Source organism: Anopheles arabiensis, chromosome 3 (genome assembly GCF_016920715.1).
Source record: "Anopheles arabiensis isolate DONGOLA chromosome 3, AaraD3, whole genome shotgun sequence".
Lineage (NCBI taxonomy): Eukaryota > Metazoa > Arthropoda > Insecta > Diptera > Culicidae > Anopheles > Anopheles arabiensis.
Genome location: NC_053518.1, coordinates 89,427,030 through 89,438,963, shown reverse-complemented (window position 1 = coordinate 89,438,963; position 11,934 = coordinate 89,427,030). Strand labels below are relative to the sequence as shown.

General features: G+C 44.8%; 1 protein-coding gene across 1 annotated transcript; it reads right to left on the bottom strand.

Annotated features, from left to right (window-relative positions):
- Positions 1 to 208: 208 nt before the first annotated feature.
- Positions 209 to 3,685, bottom strand: LOC120903001 (L-threonine 3-dehydrogenase, mitochondrial). The gene is made up of 3 exons (XM_040312160.1): positions 3,066 to 3,685; positions 781 to 1,305; positions 209 to 702 (listed from the first exon to the last, which is right to left on the bottom strand). Exons 1-3 carry the CDS (start codon positions 3,217 to 3,219, stop codon positions 296 to 298), a joined length of 1,086 nt encoding a protein of 361 aa, XP_040168094.1. The 5' UTR covers positions 3,220 to 3,685; the 3' UTR covers positions 209 to 295.
- Between the last annotated feature and the right edge of the window lie 8,249 nt (positions 3,686 to 11,934).

The window sequence follows — 11,934 nt, the reverse complement described above, 5'->3', positions numbered from 1 at the left end:
GGTATCAAGCAATTTCGTCATACCACGTTATCGGTCAAATTCAAAGTGTTGACGGTTCGTGCGTAGCGATAGCAATTGATAAAACGATTAAAACTGTGTTTTTTGATAGTCGGTATTTGATACATCATCAGTGGTATTGTTCTCCACGAACACGAGTAGAAAACAAATTGATCTTGTTCGGATACTAGTGAGTGATGCTACCAGTGTCTCCATTTGTATCAATTTTATTTGCCAATTTATTGCAACGCTCGATAACAGAGCACGTTCGCCACCCTGCCACACCGAGCGCTCAGTCTCAGTTTGGCGCCTTTTTGATGTAGTTTTCGGTGACATCGCGCACCATTAGGTCGACCAGCTTGTCCAGATCGTACTTGTGCTGCCATCCCCAGTCCCGGCGCGCCTCACTATCATCGAAGATCTGTGGCCACGAGTCGGCAATGAGCTGTCGGCTGTCGGGCCGATAGCTTACGTGCAGCTCGGGAATATACTTGGACAGCTTCTCCACCAGCTCCTCGGGCGTGAAAGACATGGCAGTTACGTTGTACACTCGGCGCTGTAGCTTCTCCTCCGGTGCGGTCATGAACTCGAGCAGCGAGCGCAAACAATCCTCGATGTACATCATGGGCAGACGGGTGTCGGGCTTCAGGTAGCACTGATACTTGCCCGTCTTCAATCCCTCGAAGAACACGGCCACGGCGTAATCTAAGAATAGGTAAACAACAAGCACAATTACAGCAACATTCCACTGCCTGGACAAAAACTTTGATTTCTATATCCTACCGGTAGTGCCACCGCCGGGTGGATCGCTGGAGATCACACCCGGAAACCGTAGGCAGCGGAAGTCCAGCCCGAACTTGTGATGGTAGTACTCGCCCATCAGCTCCGCGTGCACCTTCGACACGCCGTAGATCGTGCGCGGCCGCTGGATCGTCACGTTGGGCGTCGGGTTGCGTGGGCTGTCCGGGCCAAACGCACCGATCGTGCTCGGCACGAAGATGCGCATCTTGTACTGTTTGGCCAGCTCGAGCACATTGTGCATGCCCTCGATGTTGACGCGCACCGCGAGCGGCACGTTCTGCTCGCCGATCGCGCTGAGCAGCGCGGAAAAGTGGATGATCCAGTCGACGCGATGATCGACCACGATCTTCTGCAGCCCCTTGAAGTCGAGAATGTCGGCAAAGATGTACGGCCCACTGTTGACGATCTCGCTGCTCGGCTTGATGATGTCGGACAGGATGACGCTCTCCTCGCCGTACTGGCTGCGCAGCAGCTTCGCACACTCCACCCCAAGCTGTCCGAGTCCACCTTGGGTGAGAAAATTGTGTGACGAAGATCGAGGCAATTAATACATTTGGTTCATTTCGTTCATGAGGAGTTTATTGTCAGCTTAAAGTTAAATCATATTGACGTCTCTATTGTTTATTTATACGTACTAGAATAGAGTGGAATATTACTCTTGTAAGGAAGGAGAAACAGATCCTAAACGTTTATGACCTTTTTAGTAATATTATAATTTAATGAAGTCCTTATATCACATACAAATCAAACGATAGAACTAAAGATACTAAACGCAGGAAATAAGATACATTCAATAAATTGTCAGAAGTATAAAAAATCCAGGGACTTCAACAAATCTGGTAAAAATTAAACAAACCCCGTACAAAGATCAGTAAAAACCCGTTAAAAAGTTCGATGAAAGAATTAAACTTGAAGTGTAGGATATTAAAGCTTATGTAGACAATTTCGGCAAAATTAAATCGAAACCGTTTACACTATAGTGGACGACATTCTGAGTGAGTGAGCCGAATCCTTGCAGTGATTCATTTAACTCAATTTGGACGATTGATTTAACGTCGGCAAGCTACTCAATCCCAACATTTGTTTTACAAAACTCTTGAACCCTCCAATCGGACTCATTCACTTTAAGTAATTTATGCCAACGACGGACATTACATTGAGATGTATTTAATCTCAGGAATGTAGTATTGTTGTTTATCGATACTTGTTACTTTGAATTTTTGAGCTGTAATTTCTGAGAATCGTGAAAAGCATACATTCCATTATAAAAGAGCTAGCTGTGCAATATGTTTGTGGTGTTTGCTTAACACAAGAGAATCAAACAGTTGTCAGATAGCTCAGTGATCATCAAAATGAACACGTGAATCATGTACTTTCCTAGAATGCAACCCTAAAGAGTTCATTAGTTTAGTTGAGAGCCTGAACCATTCTCCCATTTCGCTGAAATTGTCTACATAGGCATTAATATGATACATTTCAATTGAATGTGCACGATATGTACAGATATGACGGTTTTGTGCTTAGGGGTTTTTTTTAAATTGAAACAAGCAACAGGAAAAAAACCCATGAAACACTGTATGACCATGAAAAAAAAACTGTAAGTTAGATCATACTACATTCAATGCATATTTGCAGCAATGCAAGTAATAAACAAGTGATCTTCATTACGTAAACAAAACGTTTGCCTGAAATATGTCTATTTATTCAGTTGCTATGCAACTGACCATGCAAGTAGGGATTGGAAGTACGTTAGACACGTTTTGATAAATTCATCTCCAACAACCGTTCCCTTCACACACACACGACCGAAGGGACATTTAAGATGAACTGCAACACTCAACCGGCCGTTCTCACTGCAACAAAGTTACACATTATTGAATATTCTCTTGCGAAAAGGCGACATTCGTTTACGGAACCACCAACTGAGAGAGAATAGCGTCGCCTGCTCCAACCAACTGAGCCGTACGTGCTCGGCACTTCGGGCAGTGTGGGAATAAGCGGGAAAAAACAACTGCCAAGAACCGACCCCGTGTCGGTGCTTAGAAACTGTTCCCCCTAGCAACGGACGCTACGGACGAGATCCTAAGCGAAGCGTGTGCGTATACGCCTGTACGCTAACCTTGCACCATAATTTACTTCCCAATTGAGCGCTCAATTGAGCTAAACGAAACGAGCGTTTGGGACAGGGGCTCGCCCCTGCTAAACTGGTACATACATATGTTCGCGGTCCGTTCACGCACGAGAATGGCCGTGCGTACGAGGCTCACCTGTGATGAGAATTTTGGGATGCGTTTTTCGTCCACCGTTCGATAGCCATCGACGTTGGTGCTGGTGTGCGGTCGCTAGCGGCACCACCACATCACGTGGTAGTTGCTGGCGCAAGCATCCACCGAGTGCGGCCGTCGCTTTGCGTAGCAGCATCCTTGCCCGAGAAGCCTGTGCAGTGCAGTGATTAGCGAGCTTGCCGGGGCGACGTCCTTATGGTTGGCCGCGGTCGATAAATCCACGGACGAACGAACGCGAAACAGCGAAAAAGGAATGCCGAAACTGATCGGACGATACGGGACGCGATTGCAATTTGGTGGATGACCCCGGGAAGAAGGTAATGATGGAGAACCCGAAATTCGGAAATTATCACACACACATACACGCGCGCACACAGAAACACACGTTCACTTGCACACACAGGCTGATGGTACCAATTTTGGGGATTTTTTTTGTGTCGTGTCTAAATTGGCCCGCGGATGTGTCTGTTGGGCGGACAGGACCAGTCCAAGGGTGGCACGTGGAAGGAAGGGTGTGACTGTCTGCCGAGATGTGTGCGGGATCGATACCGAGAGCGAGTCCGTTCGGGTCGAGTCGCGGCTTTGGACTGAAGCTTGCCCCAACGGCATTCCCGTACCGGAGCGCGCGCGCGCGCATATTTTTGCGCGACCATGGAGACACCGCGCGCCGGACCCTGTCGGTGTTTGGTCGAACTTGCGGGGCATGAGGGTGATCGAGCGAGAGTGTCCTGCCGCCTGCTGCTCGTGTTCTCGTGCGCAGCCGTACTTGTGGCGACTACAATGTGTGGCTGTGTGTTTCGCCCGTTGGCAATGTGTACGCAGGCGGATGACCATGCGGCCACAAGTGGCCCGCCTCGAGTTACTGCGGTGCTGGCGAATTTATCGACACAGCCGCTCCGGAGCGTCTTGTCGTCAGGCGGGGTTGTGGGATGATTTGATCGTGGTTAGAATTCTCCCCACATGCACACACACACACACACGCACGTGTTGCCCTTGGCCGGCATGGATATGTTGCGCTTCCTAAACCGCCCGACCGCGAGAGTGCAACACCGTACTGCATATGCGTTAGAGAACAGGTTCCCCCTGTTGCACGTTTGTTGCAACGGTGCAGTGTGCATGCAAGAGAGAAGAATATGGTGGAGTACTGCGTGCTCGTATTAGCATTTTTTGTTGGTGCATTTCGTTTGCCGACCCGGGGGGAGAGGATTGAGTTTGTTGCAATTTGCGTCGCTCAATGACGCACCGGGCGAGATGGAATGATCTTTGTCGCAGAACCATGCGCCCGCTCATGCATTTTGGTGGTCAAAATATTTGTTCTGGGAGCAACAGTTTGGGCTGCAAAAAGGATGAAGAATTAAACAAAATCGAACACATCTGTAAAAATAAATTACAAAAATTAGGCAAAACAACAGATTTTACATAAAAATAGCGGTTGAAAGCTAAACACTTTTGTATTTATTGTTAAGGTTTTTTTAACGCAAATAATCAAGGCATTGGAAGCTATATAAATTTAATTAAGAGCAATAATAAACATAAACATTATGGAAAATGTTCTTGGCAAAATTTTACCAAAATAGCAACAAAACACCTCAGATGAAAGCGAAAACACATGCGACCACCTCCCCCTCCACACTTGTTCTCTTGAAGCTCTTCTTACTTGCTTAGTTGGGCCACCGGGACGAGTAACAACGTAACTAAGCGTGACTTGCAACGTAAGCTTAATTAACGTGGTGTGGCATTCTGCAACTGGAACCTCTATTACCGTTACTATCTACGTTATCGTCAGAGAAGCTTGAGTTTAACTCGGGTTTTTTTTAAACAACAATGTAAATATCAAAAACAAAACATAATCTGAGCAGAAGTATACATGTTATTAGAATTGTTTTCAATTTCCGAGAATTGGTATTAGAAGCATAAAATTGGTATGGAAATATTTGTTTCGTTGACTTTATAATAAGTTGATAACAAAGGTGACGAAATATTTGATTTGACGAATACAAGACACTGACAGAGATGATCCAGGAACACGGGGTGTAATATTTGAACAAATGCAGGTAAAATTAACATAACACGCAGCTACCATATACAGATCGATGATGTTTCCTCCTACGTATTTGAAAGTCCATCTAGCATTCCTCAAGGCAGCAATTTGGGACCTTGATGTTCCCGTGGCGGCTGATGTTGGGCTGTTTCGTGTCGTCCAGAACACTTCCGACTCTCTTTTTCTGCAAAGATCGATTGATGGATTTTTTCTGACTGGTGCAACTACTATAACGACCTGGTAATTTCTGTTGATAAGTGTATGTCAATGTCAAGTCACAACTATCGCCGTGCAATACGGTATAGGAGTGACCCTAGACCGAAAACTAGATATTCGACAGCATTACTGTGATATTTGAGACAAAGTTTACAAAATTCTAGGATGTGTTCTTCGAGAATCGAGAGAGTTCGATGATCCACATTGCTTGTTAACTCTTTATAAGTCCTATGAGTCTTATGACACGAGATCAGTTCTGTAGTTTGGTGTGCTTTTTGTATATGGTTTAATAGGATAGAAGCTGTCCAAAAGAGAGTTGCGCGTATTGTCTTGCATTTTACACCGTGTTGTAATGTAACCCCTCGTTCATCGTACCATACTCGTTGTTTGTTATTTGGTCTGAACACACCTGCTAGAAGACGTGATAATGCCCAGTGTGCGTTAATGTCCAAGCTTATTGTCGGTAGGATAGATTCACCCGAAATATTGCATAGATTCAATATAAATGTCCGTTCTAAAATGTTTCGTAATTACAGACTAATAAGAACTGGCCTTACACGACATACATACAGCGAGAACCGCTCTGAGACTGCGGTGGTGCTTAAATTTAATCAGCGTTACATTATATTTGATTGGCACCACTATAAGTTTTCGTTGCTCCATCTTAAATCGTGTACACAGCGTTTGATTTGCTGTTTGTTGTGTTAAAATTTAAAATAGCTGTTCAAATTTTTCTTTTACCTCAATGATAAGGCTGCTTGTTTGGCCAATAACTCAGGAACAATAAACAATTAAACAAGACATGGTGATCTAGTTTGGCTAAAAATACTAGATTATCTCATCAAAATTCTTGATTGTGGAATTTATGTACATCTATCATGGTTTTAGTTTCCAAACGTACTACACGGTGAAAAGAAGTGTTTTGCATCCTCACGAGCATGTAACCTCCACTTTCAGGGTCGCTTAGTTAACATGGCTAATGCAATATGATGCAATATGCAAGCATCGTGCATTAAGCGCAATACACGATTACTTGATCAAATGCCTACTTTACGTAAAGTTCAATTGAAGGATGCTCCATAAAGATAAACCCCACCAGGACCATGACGGGCGCAAAAATCGTACCACGTAATATCCTCCAGAAGCACACCCCGTTGGGAGGTCATACAAATGTGCCCAGAATCTTTCGGGTGGAAAATCGTTCACCACTGGAGGCATCCACTTTTCTACCGCTTTTTATTTCGCTGCCAGAGTTCGCTGCTGGATCTAAAGATCATCCAGTGCTTGCAGATCGCAATGAACGACTATTACCTATTGCCATGGAAACCGTTTTTGCTACCGCGTGTGTGCGCACTTGTGACGCAACAGATAGCGCGTTGTGCTCCGTTCACGCCCGACAACGAGGCGTCTAATTACCACTGGTGAAGCAGGTGAATTAAAAACTCATAAACCCTTTATTACCCTCGAAAAGATAGTGTTTAGAACGTTCGCAGCCACGATACGGCACCGTTGAGTTACGGTTGCCAGTGAATTGAAAAACCAAACACATCTCCCTTACTCGCGGGTTGTCTTCCAGCTCTTGTTGCGCGGTTGGCGGAATCGGAAGTGCGCAAAAATATGATCTACTGCCGACCGTTTGCCGAAGGACGGTCACTGTGCCCGGGATTTCCTTGGAGATGTTTTATTTTTCCCGCAGCCGAACAGCATAAACGACAGTGGCGGCGGTGGTGGTGAAACGATCTGTCAATCAGTCGTCGCGCGAGAAGTTATTTTTATGCCGTTTGGAATCTTTTAGGGGGCTCAAAATCGCCTGATGCTGTTAGATAATGGTTCAGCCAGTAACGCGTCATTTGTGGGAGTGACTTGTATTGGGGGGGTTTGGAGTGTTCTTCTACTATTCGTTGTACTTGCTTTGCGTAAAACCGATTTGCTAATGTCCACACGTGGATCGATTTTGGGGGAGATGGGACACTACTACGTTTTGAAGATCGTCGTCCGTTGTGGTTCATGGCAGTGATCGTCAGCACAAGTTCGACGACTGACATTGACCACAAAACAAAACAAATGATGCTCTGACCACATTACCCTCAACGAGCGCGCCGTGAACCTGCGGCGTATTGTGCGTGGTGTCGTTCGGTTGGATGTCGGTCAGTTCTCACGATCTCTCAGACCGGTGCCATTCCCATTTAGACGAAACGGTTGGAAGGAAGGAAGCGCCACTCGCTCGATTATACAATGCGCATCTGCATTTTGGACGATGCGTCGGGTACAATGCCGATACGATCTGGCAGCTGAAGAGGTCACTACGGTGGACTGGGCTTTGGGATCATAGCATCACCATCATCGCGCCAGCTCCAGCCAGGTCAATGGTTGATTGCACCGAGCGTGTGACTCTTTGGGTGAGCTGGAACTGTTTGAAGAAGTTTTCGGCGACAGATTCGTTTAGATAATTGGACTTCCTGCATGGAGATGTACGGGTTTGAATTGCTTCTTCCTGGTTTCTAGGAAGAGCAGGTAAACATTTAAATGAATTCTTGACCAAGATTTGCTCGGTGGTATAGCTATGGTTGCTAATGACTCTAGAGATCTAATTTACCGCTGCCAGTTAGGTTAAAAGGTATGAATTTGGATGTTTCTGTCCTATCGGAATTGGTCAATAGATGCATATTCACAAGCATTTATACAGGAACATTTTTGACCTTCATTTCGAGGCAGTCTACATTTGTTATGTTGATATAACTGGTGACGTATAGTGGAACCCTTCATAATGAGTTTAATCCGTCCCAATGCCTCACTCGGCACGCAAAAAAAACGATATGCGGGAGGTTTTTTTTGATAAAATTTGTATGAAAAGTGAAATAATTAGTTCCGTTGATACATATCACAACCATACGGAACACTTCCAAGTGGCAACAGAACTTCTATTTAGCGTAACGTCCTACGCGAACATGCCAGCCTATACAGGCTTTCGAGACTTGCTTAAGTACCACGCAGCCGGATAGTCAATCCTAGCTACGGGGGGACGGTCGATTTTGAAACACACACTTCTTAGGGAGGTACTTCTTCTTCTTCTTCTTCTATGGCTCAACAACCGTTGTCGGTCAAGGCCTGCCTGTACCCACTTGTGGGCTTGGCTTTCAGTGACTAATTGGTTCCCCCCATAGCAAGATAGTCTGTCCTACGTATGGCGGCACGGTCTATTTTGGGATTGAACCCATGACGGGCATGTTTTTAAGTCGTACGAGTTGACGACTGTACTATATAGACCGGCTTAGGGAGGTACACTACACACTATAATCCACGTCCTGCCCACTTCCACGGCCGAAGCCGAAGAGACCCTCGAATATTGTCAAATGAGAATGAAGGAAAAGGATTAATTAAACTGAAGACAGTACCTCACTTACTGCACCTGTCGAGAAGCGCAACAAAACTCTCAGCTCCGCTATCTGTTCTGAGAAGACTTATCTGGACGCGGAGTGGACGCACTCACGGGCCGTCCCGGCTGTTTTCGATTTTTGTATGACTTTGTGAGTTTTGGACGTCTGTGAGCGTTAATGTATCTCCTACTTTCCACTTTTCATCCTCATTTGGCACTTTTGGAAATAGCTTGATTGGAAATAACGATTCTTAGTATTGAAACTCTCGAAATGATCACTTAATGATCAATTTGCTCGTTTTGCGAGATATTACTCGTTAAGAGGGCTATTTGTAGAGCATTCAGATTTGCACGTTATGCGAAAAACTCGTTATGAGGGGTTCCACTGTATACGCTATCGTGCGGACACGACTTCACAATAAATTTTGGATCGGAAGCAAGTTTTGATGCGAGAAGGCTACGAAAACGCCATATTTTCACTTAAAACATGCTCAAAATTTGCTCAATTTCACATGCTTTGTGATAAGCAACTTATATTTCCCAGAAAGGCGGTAGTCCGTGTTTTAAGCCTATGTAAGGGCAGATAAGAGTCGGGGGCGATGTCCATATCTCGTTTCAGAAGCCGACAGAAAAATAACCCATGCCCAACAACGAAATTAGTGAATGAAGATCTCTACCAAATACGAATACTACAGCCTATATTTTTGTACTACTATAATATACTATAATACCTGGAATTTTTTGTTACATCATCGTACACCACCTGATAATTACTGAAAAACAGCAATCAGAGTGAACTAAGCCACTTGGTACAGTTGACCTGGACGCATTGGTCCTATCGTATCAGGCTATCTGTTAGTCACTGATAGCCGAAACCATCCGTGATAAAGGCAGGTGTAGAACAGCCACAATTGTTTCCCCAAATAAGAAGAAGAAGGATGAAGGTGGTAATAGATCCTCTCCCATAGATTATTTGATAGCTAGTGTGAAAGCAACTGTTCCATCCTTCTAGCGACAGCACGTTACCTTAAGCATAAAGTTTAATCAGACATCTTTTTCTCTATATATTTTCAGACATCCTGCATTCCTGCATTCTTGCTACCACCTTATAATCGCGTGAACACATGAGAAGTATCCAATATTATACCAATATTATGGAAGTATACTGTTATCCGCTCTACGATAGTCTAAGCTGTGAGGTAACATCGGAAGCCATTGCGCCTACCTGAACTCTATACAGCGTACGAGAAAGGCTCCGTACAGGCTAGACACCTTGTTGGTATTGATACATCTACATCTTATCGAGACTTTCATGCATTTAAGTTGCCACCATTCTTCGTCAAGCAATCAAGGAAATTAAATACCCATGCTAGTTGCAATACATTACTTTCAAACCATTCAGCAGTTTGAACATTGAACAATTAATCGCACTATCGCAGCTTACCATTGATCAGCCACGATCAGCCCTGAAATTGATGCACCTGCTCGTTTCACGATCGCTTAGCGATACAATTTCCATGCCCAACCCATGTCATTCTTCTGTGGCGCTGCGTGAAGATTGCATCCAAATGCATCCAAACGGTAGCGCACAATGGTCGCTTCAATCACCGTAAACAGAAAAGTCAAACCAAATTGCCTCCAAATAAAGCGATTATGAAGATTAGTCTCTCGGATGGGTTCAATACGATCACGGTCAGCGCCGAACAAGGGGGCCCTGATTGCATCCGGCCCTGTGCCACACGTGTGGGTGTGCATTGAACAAAACAAAACAACAACAGCAGCAAAAAGCCCTGAACCTGCAAGCGCCATGGTTTTGCACATTGTTTGACAAATATTTAGCCATCTCGCCAGGGCCCTCCATACGCGGGCTCTGATGTCGCTCGCCCTCGCCATCATGACACACGGTCGGAGGTCAAACGGAACTCACCCAAACGGTTGCGCACGGCATGGCGAGGGCGATTAGGAAAGCGTTACCCTTCGGTACACCTTTCTGGGAAGGTTTGGCCTTCAGTGGGCGAATGGGCTGCCATCCCCATGGGGGAGACCAAGTCCGTCACTCATTGTGCTTGGCTAAAGAAAGAGGCAAATTACCATTTTCCTTAATTTCGAATTCATTGTTTAGAAAGAGCCAAAACCCTTACGGACGCTTTGCGAAACACGCGTTGCCCCGTGCCCTGCCCTGTGTGTCGTCTTGTCGGGTCTGCGATTTGCGCCAAGGTGATGGACTCGCAACCACACGCATCGGGTGGAACCGGACGATTAACACCCTGCCGAAGGCTGGGGAAGGAATGGAGCAACGTTTGCTTGAAGATTCAAATGCACGCAAACACACTCACAAGCTCAGTGGTTGGCACCTGTCTTAGAAAGGCACCATTGCCCTTTTTTTGAGGAAAGAACGCACTGAGGCGCATTACCGTGCGTTTGTTTGTGTGTGTGTGTGGCAATCAAAGGCTGAATTGTGTTGGGTGGAAAAATGGACACCAAAACACCTTACTACAAATAATTGTCACCATTTGCTGTCAATGACCAGCGTGTTTGGCGCGGAAGTTAAGCACCGATCCGGAGGGAGAGGAAGCAAATTTAAATCTTTCCACACAAATCGCCTTGTTTTGTTGCATTGTTGTTTCTATTTCCATTTTTTTCTTTTCTAGGACAGCACCCACTTATGTGAGGCAGCTCAAGGAAGTGGTAATTGTGGGCTTTGTAAAGTGTGGAAAGGGTTTAGTGTCCTCTCGATTATTTTTGCGACGTTTGACGTATTGTGAAGGAATAGTTAGCCAATAATGACGAATCACCTCGTGTCTTCGGTATGTGAAGGGCTGGCTAACAATGAAATTAGGCAATTCACTCCGTTTTCTTTGCGACTATTTTGGAACCTACCGCAGCTTAATTTTAAGCTGAGAGAAACTTAGCTAAAGAGACATTCTCTAATGAATGTCATCAAATCATGGTGATGAAATCTTGAAAAGCAAGTGAAAATGATTGTCGATTGATGTGAGGAACGAAATCCCGAGAATTTAAAATGAAAGAAAGGTTTTGGTGACTTCATTTAGTGACATGTTTTAATTCAAATTTTTCTCTAAATAAGATGATCAATCAACTTCGAACATGTCTTCCAGAAGTTTACATTTAAGCAATTTTGAAATCGTTTTGTTAAACAAGATACATTTTTCAGCCCATATTTTAAAAATCTTTTAAACTTTGGCGTGTATTTTGTA

Bases quoted from the DNA above. Each gene is read 5' to 3' on its own strand.
- LOC120903001 (XM_040312160.1), bottom strand. From the start codon at position 3,219: ATGCTGCTACGCAAAGCGACGGCCGCACTCGGTGGATGCTTGCGCCAG. The intron at 1,306-3,065 runs GTGAGCCTCGTA...TTCTCACCCAAG, and splicing joins TCCCAAAATTCTCATCACAG to GTGGACTCGGACAGCTTGGG. The intron at 703-780 runs GTAGGATATAGA...ACCTATTCTTAG, and splicing joins ACCCGGCGGTGGCACTACCG to ATTACGCCGTGGCCGTGTTC.